The sequence below is a fragment of the Chiloscyllium plagiosum genome, unplaced genomic scaffold (genome assembly GCF_037043375.1).
Source record: "Chiloscyllium plagiosum isolate Xiang-an unplaced genomic scaffold, Cpla_swu_hap1 HiC_scaffold_45, whole genome shotgun sequence".
Taxonomy (NCBI): Eukaryota; Metazoa; Chordata; class Chondrichthyes; order Orectolobiformes; family Hemiscylliidae; genus Chiloscyllium; species Chiloscyllium plagiosum.
Genome location: NW_028270183.1, coordinates 24,372,928 through 24,389,507, shown reverse-complemented (window position 1 = coordinate 24,389,507; position 16,580 = coordinate 24,372,928). Strand labels below are relative to the sequence as shown.

Below are 16,580 nucleotides of genomic sequence, written 5' to 3'. Positions count from 1 at the left end.
TTTAATTTAAAAAGTTCATCAGCAAATACGTAGATGTCGAACCAGTCTCCAAATTCTTGCAGAGAAGACCCAGAAGTGACACTCACCCCAACAGGCCGGACCTACATTGAAACCAAACAGATCAGAACCGGGCTGCTTCACAGAAGTGACACTGATGATATTACTCAGCATGCTCACGAACCGTCTGTAGCATAACCCAGAAGCTGGGCATGCTAACCAACTACATTATATACTGAATGGAAAGGTCCTCTGCAGTGTTGCCAAAAACACAGACCTTGGAGTGCTGTCTCATAGTTCCTTCAAAGTGGGGTCACAGGCAGACATGGTTCTGAAGAAGGCGTCTGGTACACTTGCCTTTATTGTTCAAGGCATTCAGTGTAGTAGTTGGGAGGTCATGAATATAACATTGGTTTCACCACTTTTGCAATAATGGATTCCATTCTGGTCTCGCTGCTAATGGAAAGACGTTGTGATACTTGAAAGTTAAAACAAAAGATATGCAAGGGGTTTTCCAGGCTTGGTGCATTAGAGCAAAAATGCGAGTTTGAATAGGCTTGGGCTACGTGCTCTGGACATTTAGAGGCTGAGTAGTGACCTGATATGGGTTTATAAATTTATGAGGGGCATACATATAGTGAATGAATAGCCAAGGTATTTTACTCAGGGTAGGTGAAGCCAGAACTAGAGGGTATAGAGTTAATGTGAAAGGGGAAAGACAGGAAAAGCACCTAAGCGGTGACACTTGTCATGCAGAGGATAGTGCACGTTATCAAGTGAATTACCAGAGGTTGTAGAAGAGTCTGGTCCAATAACAACACTCAAAAGGTATCTGTATGGGTACATGAACAGGAAGGTAAAATGCTAGCCAAACGGGCTGGATTAATTTAGCATATCATGCCGGCATTGATGCTTTGGAATGAAGGCTCTGTTTTAGTGTTGTACAACTTTACGACTCTGTGAGAAACGCAATGCAATAACGTGTTGCATGGTCTAATGCAATACTAATGGAGTGAGAATTCCTTCACTTCCTCTATCTCTCCATATTGAAATGGGGATCCGGCAGAGCCATGTATGCCATCGGGAATCTCGCTACACTGGAAAAAACAAGGATACACCTGGCAGCTCCTTGCTGAGGGAGAAAGCATTGTATTCACCGAGTACACCGTATGTACTCCATCACCGAATGGTGACATTGGTGACGACATACTGGGAACTGATTGATATATAATCCACTTCTGCCCGAAAAGTCCTGATCATAAAAGGTGAATGAAACTGTGACACTAACAGCCACTGGCAGCATTGTCTTCCATCTGACGTGAAGCTGCAGGTCGTATTGAAAGAGGTGACATCGTTCTGTGACCATCAACTTGTTCAATCAAGTTCCCCTCACGCTCTGCTCCTAGGATAAGGTTAATTTGGAAAGCTGTATCTTGGAAAACCCGAGGTTGATACTGCAGATCCCTTTCCCTACAAACATTTACTCCGTAGTTTCAGAGCTTCCCAGCTCTGCAGCCACTGGTCCCTTTATTATTCATTTTGCTTTTGTAGATCCTTTAACGAGAGTCCTCAAGCTGCATCCAGACTTGGTTCACTACATCCTCATAGCTCAAAGCCCAACCACCAGCAAACCATCCCTAGCACCTTCATTCGCTTTTCAATAACAGTAGTTAGTCAGAAGCCGCTCAACTCCAAGTTAGATGCCTCGTCCTTTATAATAATATTCGAGGAGCTTCCTCGTGTTATTGACAGGACGAACAGCTGAGAGGGACAAACACAGACAGGCACAGACCAAGTTTCAAAAACGTCAGTCAAAGCTGCTGAAAGCTTATGTGCAACATAAAGCAACACATGGGGGACATAAGTAAGAAACATCCCGACACATCACATTTCATTGTTTCTGAGCTTCACAATGCCATCAAAAGATACAGTATGGAGGCAAAATCCAAAGTCTAGGAAATATGCAGGTTGACTGAAAGATTTGCGTTAAAGATTGAAACAGTCAATTTCCAGAGAACATGTTGTGGAAAGGCAGAGGTAAAAAGAAATGTGTGGTAATAACTGGAAAAGTGTCACGGTGGAAGGTCCAGATCCCAAGAAATAGAACATTGGTTAAAGGTATTGCCAGATAAGCTGAAATGCTTACCTGCATTAAATTATGAAATTGCCTTACAGACTCAGCATTGCAATCTTCGCCAGTATATTTGCAATATACTTGCACGACATAACTGCTTGGCATTGGGAAATTCACAGCCGATGTTTTGAGTGATAGTAAATGTGTGTGTGTGTGTGAGACAGAGAGATCGCAAGAGGAATAAAGAGAGAGTCGTCAGGAGGCGTTATGTGGTAAATTCATTGTGTGAGGGAGAACACACTTGGAGGAAATCAGTTTAACTTTGAACAACTGTCAGGCATTCGGGTAATCGACAGAGACAGCCTGAGGGACATGTCATCGACAGATGTGATCATCTTTGAGAAAATAATAAAATGAAGGCATTTCCAGATCCAATAGCTATACAGATCAGTGTGTGCAGGAATGACAAATGGATGGATTTTTTTTTCTGAATTCAGATACGAGTCGTGGCGTTTCAACTCAGATTTGCTTCAGTAGATTTGAAGCTCAGCAGCAGATTTTTGACGTTATTAAAACTGCATTTCTAGTTCAAGATTCAAGCAACCAGGAAAGGATATTATGGTGGTGTTAGTGGTGAAAATTAGGAATGGTCAGGGTATAGTGTCTGGAATCAGGTCATGGCCAACGGCATCACCCACAGCTGTGACTCGTCTGTTTCAGACTCAGATATTGGCCGGAGATGAGATGGAGCAAGAGGAAGTAAATGCAGTTTGTAAACAGAAGACAGTGACCTCCATGATCGCACTATTTAAATAACACAATGAAGTGTGGTTCGCAGCTGAAACAGAACAAGGTGAACATACAGACCCACAAAGGATGCTGCCGGAGAGTGTATAAAGAATTTCCCTGTTGCCGTTAGTAATGGTTTGAAGAGTGAATATCTGAATTCGGAGTCTCAGCAGGAAACATGATGAAAGCAGCGAGTATAGAGTAAATGAGGAGAACAGTAACACATTTATACATGGTTTATAGAAATAATAAATTGACAGTTAGACTTACCAGGGACACCAACGATAGCCAGGATAGGATAATAAAAATATTGAATAAGGTAAAGTGCATATCGGATCCGCCCTGATATTGGCAACAGATCATAATACGTAGAAATATACCAAACATCCCAGGATAAGCTCCTGTGCATTGTTGGAACATGGCAGTCTAACGTTCTCAGATTTTCTCTCTCCTCCCCCTCTCTCTGGAGCTGCCGATCCCTGTCAGTGCCGATGGTGATGCTCCTGCTCACACTATAGAATAATACATTGATCGGAGCGCATTTATAATTAAAGGTGGTAACCCTCCACTGGGATACTTAGAATCCATGGAGACTGACATGAATCACAGTCACCAAACACGTTCAGTTAACTCCTTCCTGAAATCACTTTACCGATCACAATAAAAGGGAATATTTACTCAGTCTGGATAGAATGTATAGGGGTTGCTGAAGGATTAACCATAAATCTTCCAATCTTTTTGGTACTTTGTTTCCTTGTTTGTGGGAGTAGTGCCAGAACACTGCAGGGTTCACGCAGTTCAAAAAAGGAGACAGGGATAAAAATATCTGGTCAGTTGCGTAAAATGACTGGGGCTATTTCTAGAAAACATAAGCCAGGTTAACAATGTGTGTTATCCATTGACTTTGACTAATGCTGATCCTAATTGTCAGTGCCTTGTTTATCTTATAAACATAAGCTATTATCCAGAACATTGCGAAAGCTGCTCAGGAACAAATGGAAGAAACTCTGTCCCCATGTGCCTGTTACAGTGGATGTCATTCAGCCCACTTTCGCTTATTAAACCTTGAAGTGGTGGAAAGCTGGAACGCTGGCAAATTTTGCAAAGGGAATTATTTATAACATAGAGAAGTGTCACTGTAGCTGTACGCGGCGTTACTGAGAGGACATCCAGAGTAACTTGTATTGTTTGCATTTCTGTAACTGAGAAGGGAGGGAGCTCCATCAGATACAGTTTGCCAGTTGCTCATCATCCATGGATTGCTGTAGGATTTAATGCCTCTGGCCGGTTGTGCAGGTACAGGAGGAGGCTATACAATCTCTTTAGTCTGATGAACAGGAACAGCAGGACGGCATTCAGCCTCTCAAGCCTGTTACAGAGGGATAGGAGGAGGTGTTTCAGATTCGTGAGTCTGATACACAGGAACAGGAAGATATTATCCAATCATTCGAATCTTTTGCACGGGAACATTCAGACTCTCGAGCACGTTACAGAGAAACAGGGGAGGCCATTTCACCTCTCGTCCCTGTTGCATTGCAACAGGAAAAGGCCATGTGGCTTCTCGATCCTGTTACAATGAACAGGAATAAGCCATTCAACTATTGAAATCTGTCATACAAAAGCACAGCTAGTGTTCTTGCTTGCTCAATCACTGAGATAAAACAAACAAATACATCATTCAGATTTTGAGGGAATTTTCCAGGAACAGGAGAAAGGTCTTTAGTCAATACAAGTTGTAAGGAGCATGAAGGAGCCGATTAATCCCTCAATTCCAAACCATCGGTAGGGTTTGTGGCTCGGTGGCTAAGTGATTAGAGGTGCTGCTTCATAGCCCCAGGGATCCAAGTTTGATTCCAGCCTCAGCCAACTGTCTGTGTGGAGTTTGTGCATTCTCGACATGCCTCCGCGAGTTTCCAAAGATGTGCAGGTTCAGTGAATTGGCCTTGCCAAATTGTTCATTGAGTTCAGGGACGTGGAGGTTGGATGCAATAGTCAGGGGTTAAATATAGGGGAACGAGTCTGTGTGCATTACATATAGGAGGGTCAGTGTGGGCTTGTTTGGTGAAGGACCAGTTTCCTCACTGCAGGGGATTCGATAATTCTAGGATTCATATCCAGAATTGTCCAGGGACAGCCTCGTGCCAGCTTTGAGTACAAGTTCCTCTCTCGGAGAGATTGCTTACTTATGCAGCTGCGAAAAGCAGTTCCCCATTTGTTTAAAATTCCCTCAAGGCGAACCCACCATCGACCTTCACAATCAGTACAAGCGATGCTGCCCATTTCACAAACTGGACTGATTCTTTCGTGTTTAGGCAATTCTGCATCTGCTTTCGGCTGTCAGCCAAATGACTTTGGACGGTCCTTGGACAAAAGTGGAATAGTTCCCTGGACAACATGTAAGTTGACCTTGGCTCCTTTTACAGTCGCTTGGCCTCCCGGAAAATTTCCGAGCGTTTTATTATGACTTCACACAACAGTTAATTTCAAACAATAAAATGTTGAGCCTATCTAGGTGAATCTTTTTCAATGAATCTCACCCCATTAAAGCTGGGGCCCAAGCCTTTTCTACACTCAGCAGGAACGGAAGCAGCGACTTCTGGTAATAGACCAGAACTGAAGTTGTTCCCTTCGTTTGCAAAAATTCCTTGGTGTACGTTCTCAGTCTGGAAGAGGTGCTTTTGCTAACTTAAGTGTTGGAGTGCATAGTCAATTTTGTTAATGACTGATTCTTTGGTCCCTAAAACAGCTTTGCTCGTGTCCGCCTCCATTAGAACTGAACGAACATTTAACGAGACGTTTATTTTTCTTGTTTTTGATTTGGATATTGTGAAGGAATTTAAATGTTCCAAAACAGATGCCTGTTTACATTCCATGGTGTGCACTATCCTGGGTGCCAGCCTTTGGGTTTCTATAACCAATGTAAGTACAGTGGGACTCTCTCGCGGTCTTGACTCTGCATAATGGCAGCAACTCAAATGGCTTTCTAGACCAGATCCTGTTGAAAATTCCAACAGTTTAGCCGGAGCTTGGTTCTGTTTTGGGGTTTTCCTGAGGGGTGACCTAAGTTTCCTCATTTCTGAGTGAGGGCTATATACAATTGCCTTCACTCACGTTGTGTTCCCCAAGCACAGTTAGACTGGTGAGTGTGTCCATCTTGATCAGAATACCATGCAACTCAAATGATGTACTTGCCACATTTCCAATGGCAGAGACAGTTGTGTTGCCCGTCTGAAGTCCAGTTGTTCTTCAGCTAGTAAGTGCATCTATGTGGTTACACCATGTAACTGACATAACACCGGAGAGGTCAGTATCTGTCAAAATATCGCACTTTACTTTCATGTGGAGAGTCAGTAACACTGATCCCGCTTTGTCAGAGCCAGTTCTCAGAGTGAACAGAACCTGTGACATTCCTTTTTTATTTTTTTTTAGGAAGAATCCCCTGTTTATTTTTTTTTTAATTTAACCCCCACACTACCACCTAACTGCGGGAGTGCTTATTTTTTTCCCCAGCACCCATGGTGTGTGTGTGCAGGTGTGAGACACAGTGAAAGACACACAGTGCACCAATCTTTATTCAATTTCCACCACCAGGAAGATAGGAAAACACCCGGGTGGCCAGTGACAAAGACATTCCTTTTTTATGCTTGTCAGGCAGAGCCTCCTGATTGGACCTGATCAACACCCCAATCAGAGAACTCAGATTCTATGATGTCGACATGGCCGACCTCATGACCATCGTCACACTGTGAGACAGTTTCAGGAGTCTGAATGACGAATTACTCACACAATAGTTAGCGGGAGAAATAAAAATTGCGCCTTATTCCAGCGCCGATTTCTAGTTAGTGTTCAAAAATAAGAGAACTAGAACAAAAAACAATTAAAGTTTGCCCATGAGAGTCTCCATTAGGTTCGGTTTCTCCTCTGAACAGCACAAGTACGATGATTGCAACTCGATGAATAGTCCCTTCTCTGGGACAACTCACCAGTCCCTTCTATTGGACAAAAAGTAAAGCGCCATGGTTTGAAAAGAAATAGCTTAACTTGAACATGAATGTCAAAATGTATCTGGCTTCATTTTGTCTACGAAGAAAGGGCAAATTTTCAACATATTTCAAAGGATAATCCTATGCTGCTTATTTGTTGTTAATTTTCCTTTTATTGATGTAATTCCATTAAAAGCAATTATAATAAATAGAAGGGAGAGAAATTTTTGACGATTTTTATGAAATGGAAATGAATCAATTGCCTGACAGATGTTCATGACATGAACGAGTTCATGGTCTTTATATTACCGAAGGAACGAACTCTCCAGGCTCTTTCCTGAGAAATGAGGTCAAGAGTCCGCTCACACCGGAAATGGACAAGTGTACAGGCCTGAGGTTAGCCTTGATAAGGAGACGTCGGGTTAGTGATACTGTCGAAGTACTATCAATTCTGAAACTCGCGTAATGCCCTGCGAGTCTGGGTTCGAATCCCGCCACAGCAAATTTTGCAATTTGAATTTATTCAGCATTAAGCGTGGAATAGTGACCATCTGGCTCAGTTCTGCCCTTTAAGGAAGGAAATTGACATCCTTACCTCGCCTGACCTCGACGCAATTCCAGACGCACAGCAATGTGGTTGACTGTTGGATGCCCCCGGGTAATGAGGCTTGAGTGATAAATGCCGATCTAATCAAAGATGCTCAAATCCCCTGAATGAATAAAAATAAAGATGACGAAAGTAGGTTTTGATCTCAAGTCTGCAAAGCACAATGATTTAATAAAGCTGTCCCTTCGTCACAACGAGAGTCTGTACATGGCAAAACCTCAATTTTGCTGCTCCTCGGATGCTGCCTGACCTGCTGTGCTTTTCCAGCACCACTCTAACCATGAATCTAATCGCCAGAATCTGCAGTACCCACTTTCTACATTAGAGTGATGCTGGAAAAGCACAGCAGGTCAGGCAGCATCCGAGGAGCAGGAAAGTCGAAGTTTCGGACAAAAACCCTTCATCAGGAATGAGGCAGGGAGCCTCCAGGGTGGAGAGATAAATGAGAGGAGGGTAGGGCTGGGGAGAAGGTATCGAAGAGTACAATAGGTTGGTGGAGGTGGGGATGAAAATGATAGGTCGGAGAGGAGGGTGGAACAGAAAGGTGGGAAGGAAGATTGGCAGGTAGGACAGGTCATGGGAATGGTGTTGAGTTGGCAGGTTGGAACTGGGATAAGGTTAGAGGAGAGAAAATGTGGAAACTGGTGAAGTCCACATTGATGCCGTGGGGTTGATGTGTTCTGAGGCAGAAGACGAGGCGTTTTCCTCCAGGCGTCGGATGTGAGGGAGTGACGGTGGAGGAGGCCCAGGACCTGCATGTCCTTTACAGAGTGAGAGGGGGTGTTGAAATGTTTGGCCACGCAGCGGTGGTTGCTTGGTACGGGTGTCCTAGAGATGTTCCCTAAATTGCGCTGCGAGAAGGCATCCAGTGTGCCCAATGTAAAAGAGACCATATTGGGATCAACGGATAGAATAAATGACATTGGTGGATGTGCAGGTGAAACTTTGATGGATGTGGAAGGCTCCATTGGCCCTTGCATGAGGTGAGGGTGGAGGTGTGGGTGCAGGTTTTGCAATTCCTGCAGTAGCAGAGGAAGGTGCCAGGAGGGATGATTGGTTGTTGGGGAGCGTGGAACTGACCAGGTAGTCATGGACGCAATGGTCTTGCAGAAAGCAGAAAGAGGTGGGAGGGAAATATATCCCTGGTGGTGGGGTCCGTTTGGAGGTGGCGGAAATGTTGCTGGATGATGCGGTTTATGCGGAGGTTGGTAGGGTGGAAGGTGAGGATCGAGGGCTTCTGTCCTTGTTGCAGTTGGAGGGGATTGGGGTTTGAGGGCAGAGGTGCGGAATGTGGATGAGATGCGTTGGAGGGCATCTTCAACCACGTGGGAAGGGAAATTATGGTCTTTAAAGAAAGAGGCCATCTGATGTGTTCTGTGGTGAAACTGGTCCTCCTGGGAGCAGATACTGAGGAGGTGGAGGAATTGGAAATACAGGATAGCATTTTTGCATGAGGTAGGCTGGGAAGAGGGGTAAGCCAGGTAGCTGTGGGTGTACCCACTTTCGCCTAGCATAGTTTCTCAGGCTGGCTTAATACAATCAGTGTGTAATCTGAGAACCATTTGAACTGTCATTACACATGATTAGTGATCACAGGACAGACTATTGATCACGAGTGGTTTCGTTTTTTTTTCTGCAAAGAAATTACATTTCTTTACGTGGTAAGTTGTGAAAATTATTGCATTGGGCTGATCCTAAAGTCGGGAATTCACATGTATTATTGTATTCTTACATGGGGAAAAAAAAAACTGGCATCATAATTCAGTTTCTGGCCATTTTGCTTTCGAAGCTTGGAACACATTCTATTCCAAGTAAGCATTATGAGAAAACAACTGTTAAATATATTTGTTCCAATAAATGTAGTGCACAAAACAATTCAAATCAATGTACTTTCTGGAGCAGGACAAGACTTTTAAGTTGAATATTTTCATTGAGCTTGAGAACATGCCTATAGCATCTAATTCAAGTGCATAGCCAATTCAACAGTCTGTTGTTTGTTATGTACTAACTGTTCTTGCAATATTTGGAGCTCTGTGTAGCGTATTTTAGTCTGGAAATTACTGTGTATATTCTTCTTTAGCTGCGTGACATGCCTAGTTTTGTCCACACACAGATTTTCCCATCATCTACTTAATGATAAAATGTTTATTCTTCACTGGTATGAAGTATTTTCTTTAAGTGGCACAACTTATTTTCATTTACAGCATTTTATTCTATTTAATATTATTATTTCAAACATTCTAATTTTTACCGTTTTGGACAGTTTTGCAATTTTGTCTTTTCAAGCCTCGTTAAGCATATTTCATTTAGATTACATGTATAACTTGCCACTTTCAACTGTTTAGTACACTCCTGCAACAGCTAACACATCAGTATTTATTGATATGAAGAACTCTGTATGCCTTAAATCAGAGACAAAGATACATTTTGCCAGTGTGCAAGCTGACAGCATCCCTGGAGAGAAATCAGAGTTAATATTTCGTGTTAAGTGACCCTTCCTCAGAAGGTTTGATTTCTGTTTTTGACAACAGATACTCTGTTGTTCAAGTGTTAATTCAGTTCGATTGATGCATTTACTACAGCAAAATGTGCAAATCATCAAAATAATATTATCACGAAAAAGACGTTTGTTTATGAAAGTGGCATTCTTTTTTTTATCTAACCTGAAACTATTAACGCAGTTGTAATTGAAGTCCTGTTATGTACTGCAATCAGAACTGTCGGTATAATGTCACATTTTCACATGGGTTTCTGATGCTGTACCATCGCCTTTTAGCTGCAGCAGAGCAATAGTGGAGGTTAGATGGGCTTCAGATTGGTATGATGGTCGGCGGAACATCGAGGGCCGGAGGGTCTGTACTGTGCTGTAATTGTTCTATGTTCTATTTGGAATAGAAGATTCCATGATGGAAAACTTTGGATTTTGAAACATTTTTGATTAATACTATGAATTCATACATTGAAGAGACAGTGTTTGTATTACCAACAATGATACCACTGATCATAACCCTCAGACATTTGTGGAAAAAATTAAGGACAAATATCCCAGATGTTCAAAATGGTTTTGAGTTGCAGCCATTCAATTTGACAATAGCGCATGTAGCAGGTCACGAAAACGCAATGTGCTGGTACGTTATCGAGACGCGAATGAGATATGGGAGCATTCAGTGGCAGCTGTACCACGGCCTAAATGCGCATGTGGTTGTGCATGTTTCCATGTGTACAGTTATTATAGTGCATATGTGCATTTTAGACCACTAACCAGTTTGTTTTTGAAGGTTTTAAACATGAAGTCATCTTTTGATATTGATGGCTCATTTTTATTTAAGGGGGGGGGGGGAAGTGTCACAAATCTGGCCCTTTTTCTCAAGGCTGTTCCTTTTCTCAAGGATACTGTGTCCTTGATTTTTTTTCAGGGGTTCATTAAATCCTCCTGGTTCCGAGGTGACTAGTTTGGTACAGAAATGTTAAAGGAATTTAAGAGACCTTTTGCTGACATGTAAACAGATTGGACTTCAGGCCAAAGTGGTCATGTTTTAGAAGTGATCTGCTTAACGAAAGGAGAGTTGTCAGCTCACTAGCTGAGCAGTTCAGTCTAGAACTAGTTAGAATTTCAGTTGGGTGGAAACAGGCTCTCTCTCTCTCTCTCTCTCTCTCTGTCTCTGTCTCTGTCTCGGTCTCTCTCTCTCTCTCTCTTTGTCTGCCACTCTCTCTCTCTCTGTCTCTCTCTCTCACTGTGTGTGTATGTCTGTCTCTCTCTCTCTCTCTCCCTTTCTCTTTCTCTCTGTCTCTGTCTCTTTCTCTCGGTCTCTGTCTCTCTGTCTCTCTGTCTCTGTCTCTCTGTCTCTGTCTCTCTGTCTCTGTCTCTCTGTGTGTGTATGTCTGTCTCTCTCTCTCCCTTTCTCTTTCTCTCTGTCTCTGTCTCTTTGTCTCTGTCTCTTTGTCTCTCTCACTTTCTCTCTCTCACTTTCTCTCGGTCTCTGTCTCTCGGTCTCTGTCTCTCGGTCTCTGTCTCTCGGTCTCTGTCTCTCGGTCTCTGTCTCTCGGTCTCTGTCTCTCTCGGTCTCTGTCTCTCTCGGTCTCTGTCTCTCTCGGTCTCTGTCTCTCTCGGTCTCTGTCTCTCTCTGTCTCTGTCTCTCTGTCTCTCTCTCTCTCTCTCTCTGTCTCTCTCTCTCTCTCTGTCTTTCTCTCTGTCTGTCTCTCTCTCTCTCCTATTGCACTTCTAACTTCAACCTGTAAATATTTGTTCTATTTTCACTGTTTATTCGCGGTATTTGCTTAATCAGACCTTTGTGTATATGTGGTACAGCATAATTAAGTCAAGTTTGGATAGGCTGTGTTACGTAGGGGTTCTTTATTATGCTCCTTATGTTTCATTGTGTAATTTTATAAATAGATCTTTATCTGTTTTAAAACCTGGTTGTCAACCGAGCTAACTTACTCCGGGTAATTTTCATTGTACACCTGCCGAAGCAAAAAAAATGCAAAGCTGTTGTCTGAGCTGCCCGCTTAACAATGTTTTGAATGGTCTGGCCCAGTCCATAGCAAGGCAATGGTAGAAAGTAGGCTGAGTGAGAAAGAGTGATGTGAAGTAAATCCATCTGTTTAAGCATATTCAACCATTGCCTAATGTTGATGAGGAGAATGTAGAATGTGTTTTCATGACATTTGAGACAGTGGCTAAGCCAATACAGTGACCAGTGATCATATGAGTCTTGCTGATCTGAAAACGGTGGAAGGTTGTGCTCGTGAGATATTCGCATCACCATCAGAGAAGATATCAGAAGAGTATGAGGAGGTGAAGAAAGCAATCTTTTGTGCATATGATCTTGCGCCAGAAGCCTACAATGTAAATTGAGTTTGAAAGAATCAGTCAAAGCAGTTTTGACAGGTGGATAAGGAGACTGAAGACAGCTCAAACATATGACATTGTTCACAAGATGAGTTTTTGGAGGAGTTCCTGATGTAATGAGAAATAATGTGGAAGAGCAAAGAGCTAAAACAGCAAAATTAGCAGTTGAAGGTAGCAAAGATTGATGAAAACCTGGCTTCCAATATCAATTTCAATCCGTAAGGGATAGAAATCGGGAAAAGAAAAATACACAGGTCGTAAGAGAAAATAAGATCTCGATGCAGATACTGAAGATTGCTTTCCACAGGATAAAAGAAGGGGAAAGCGAAGTTAGAAGGCTCAGGTGTTTTCACTGAAATAAAGTAGGCCACATGAAGTCAAAGTGTTGGTATTTTTGAAAAAAAAAGGCACAGGGAAGACGAAAACAGGAAATAGCATTGAATTTAGTTCAACTATTAAAGGAAAGCAAAGTGGAAGTGCAAAACTGCACCAGAATGTATTGCCAGATTGGAGGTTGGTTCAGAAGGAAGAACCAGATCTTCTGAAAACATCTACTTCTGAAGGTAAGGAGCACGCGCAGAGAGCAAGAGCAAAAGGTTGTGAAGATAGAATATTAACAGATGCGGGATCGTGTCAATATTTGATAATGAGAGATGAGGATATATGTAACCCAGAAGGACTATTTACAGAGGGGAAAAAAGGGGTTAATTTTCATTCATAGCGACACAACAAGAGCTCCATTAAGGAGAGCGTGGTTGGAGTATCTGGTGAACAGTGGAGTAGTGGTGGTAGGAGTACTGGAGCAACTATTGTCTTCAGGAATTAAATGTATCCTTTGTAACAATATAGTTGAATCAAAGATAGGAGTGCTGTCTACTGTGTTGGAAAATGCAGTGGAAAAGCAGGCAACTGAGGTATTACAGGAAGTATATCCTGAGACTTCCTTCGACTATGTGATTACAAGGTCACCAAGCCATTCATTGAAACAGGATGAGAATTCAAAGAATACAGGTAAGGAGTTGATGTACAATTAACAGTGGTCATGTTTGATCGAATGTTTGAAACAAAACAAGGACAGTTGGAGGACAAAGTGGTTATATTTAGTTCAGAGAAATTAACTGGGACACTGCACAAAGATGTGTTCTGAACAACTGAAGCAAATTGACTGAAAAGGGTACACAGAGGAGAAATCGGAGTGTATCTCACAATGATAATATCTTCAAAAATTATGTTGTGAAGACGAAATAGAGACCACCACATATTCAAGTCTATGGGAAATGCACTGAAGTTCATGAAGTTGCATTTACAGTGAGTAATTGAAAGGAAATTTTGTGGATAGCACATGAATTATCAATGGGAAGTCACATAGGGAAAAGAAATCTCAAGCAAAAACGCAAAAGCATTTTTTTTTAATTGGCCTAGACTGCATAAGGATGCAATTGAATCTGACGGGACATGTCAGACGTGTTAGGTAATTGGAAAACCTTAAGAAATAATAAAACCGGCATCCTTAATGCCGAAAACTGCATTTGGGAAAAAGTTTTACAAGGGTATTAAATGAATTTGGAAGACACCTACCTCAAAAAAAATGTATTCATCAGTATTCATTCACGATTATGGACATTCCACTGTATTTCCAGAGCCACACTATTACATAGTATCTCAGCAAAAAGGATTCTGGAACAGCTATTCAAATTTTGAGCTCAATACGAACTACCCAGAGATATAGAATCAGATCAATGGTCAGATTTTGCATCAAATTAATTTAGGGAAATTGTTAATTGCTGAGGAATAAAACAATTCAAAGTAACTGCATACCCTGAAGAAGTGCAGGAACCATTAGACAGGTGGCATCAAAGTTTAATAATCATGTTGGGGGCTAATAGCCAAGATTATCCAAATGATTAGGGTGAAGGGATTCCATTCGTACTTTTTGCCATTCGGGGCATACCAAATGACTCGAACAACTTCAACCCATTTGAATTATTTTTTGTGCATCATGTGAAAGGACCACTGAAATTAATTAAAGAGAAGTTAGTGAGTCAGAATTTGGGACCACATATTCAGACTACATAAACAATTTTAGAGAACGATTAAATAGAACGGGGGAGTTGGGCAGTTAATATTTAAAATATCATAGCGCACGTTGAAACAGGAAGCAGACAAGAAATTAGAAACTCGCAATTTTGCTAATGGAGAAAATATGTCAGATTTACTTCCAGTGCTAGGTAAACCTTTTCGAACATATTTTAGTGGACTATATCAAGTCAAAAGGAAATTGAGTGATTTGAATTATTTGATAAGAACCCCAGACATAAAGAAATATTGCAGAGTGTGTGATGGCTTCTGTTGAAACAATACTCTGACACAGAAGGAAAAGAAGAGGAGAATGTGTTACTGATTACAACACAGAGTAAAGAACCAAGTTCAGAGGATTCTGAATTGGACATTCCTCAAATTAAATTCAAAAATGGGGTGGTTCTCAAAAATAACTGGAATAAGTCGTTCAGTTATCTTCCAGAGGAAAATCAAGATGACATAATAGAGTTAGCATATGGGGAGATATGTGGGAATACGCTGGGAATTACAACTCTAGTTATGAATGACATAGATACAGGAAATGCTGTTCCAATCATGCAACATCCTTAACCCTCTAAAGTTGGCACAGGTTCAAAAGAGATTGAATGTGTGTTCGAAGGCAATATAATCGAAATTAGTTGCAGTAACTGAAGCTAACCCAAGGTAGTAGTAAAAAGAAACACAATGATACCCCATGGTTATGTGTGCAGTATCACAAAGTCAATGCAGTCACAAAGTTTAATCAATAACTGATTCCTTGTTGAGGAGTTAGTAATACCGTCGATGAAAAGAACTTTGTAACAATTTCTGCAATTGACTGTTTTTTTTTAAAACAATCATACTTAATTTTGGCATTGTGGATGATCAATTGAACGGTCTATTGTAGACGCGCAAAATATTTCAGTGCATGGCACACTGTCAGAAGACATTTCACAGCCTGAAAGGTGTGTTAACAACTGCTGCAGTGTTTGCCACACCTACATATACAAAATGAATCGAAGTGGCTATCGATGCGAGTGATGTGGATGTCCATGTTGCACTCCTGTAAGGGAACGACGAGAAGACAGGAAGATCTATCTGATATTTTTCTAGGAAATTTAATTTTCATCAACAGAAGTATTCCACAATTGAGAAAGACTCCTTGAGTTTGGTGTTGGTGCTGCAAAGTATCAACAATTTTATTGCCAGCAATACTGCTGAGACAATTATATGTACTAATCATGACACATTCAAGGTTTTGCAGTAATTTTAGGAGAAAATATCTTGATTTTAGGAACTTAGCGCTGCAGTCAGTAATTTCAAAATTATACACGTCAGGATAAGAAAAGGTAATTACTGAAGTGTTGTCAAGACTGGGATGCAAAAAGACAGAGATGTTTATTGGCAGAAGTAAACAGACTGAAATAGAACATAGTGGCAAATGTTTGCACGCTTGGAATCATGTAAATAATAGGTTTGGTAATGCACGAATACAGTATGAAGCCATTTTAAATACTAAAGGTTCTTATTTTAAGGGGGTGGTGTGACGATCGTGTCACTTGAAAACAGTTAGTTTGTCCTTAGTTTTTTTTAAAAGAGAGGTTGAGAAGGTAGATATGTCGAACAGTCTAGGTTTCACAATGAAAGGGGAGTGACTATTTCTCACAATGCAGGATTTATAGATTTTTTTGCTGCAGCAATCACCAGATGTTTGAGCGCTGGAGCTTCAGTAAAGGATTCCACTGTCTCTCTCTGAAATCTGTCTTTGGATGTTGTTCCTTCATACGTGTAACAACGTGTGATTGAATCTATTTTTTTGGCAAGAGGGGTGCTTACTGAATATCACTGCATTGGAATTGTTAATTAGTAATACTGAATCTTAAAAAGTCAGCTAAGTTTTCTAAACGTTTAAACAAGCTCAGAAGGGGGAAGGAACCTTTGGTGCAGTTCCATTGCACAGAGGATGTGAGCATGGAGGACATGGACAGGATTTACTGGGTGTAGGTGTGCCTACTTCAATGCCAGGAATATCCGGTATAACGGAGGTGGTTTTGCAGCATGTATAGGTACCTGGGATTTCGATGTTGTAGCAATTTCGGAGACGTTGGTGGATCAGGGTCAGGAATGAATGTTCCACAGTCCAGGGTTTAAATCTTTCATTAAGATTAGGGAAGGTGGTAAAAGAGGGGGAGGAGTGGCTTTGTTAGTCAAGGACAGTAT

General features: G+C 41.5%; 1 protein-coding gene across 1 annotated transcript in view; it reads right to left on the bottom strand.

The window, feature by feature from the left end:
* LOC148136415 (putative G protein-coupled receptor 139) overlaps nt 1-3,338 on the bottom strand; it is a 29,892-nt gene extending 26,554 nt beyond the window's left edge. Inside the window, exon 1 of the mRNA XM_087983275.1 lies at nt 3,131-3,338. Within this exon, the coding sequence (XP_087839401.1) occupies nt 3,131-3,269 (139 nt within the window). The 5' untranslated portion in view covers nt 3,270-3,338. The remainder of the gene's footprint in view (nt 1-3,130) is intronic.
* Nucleotides 3,339-16,580: the final 13,242 nt, after the last annotated feature.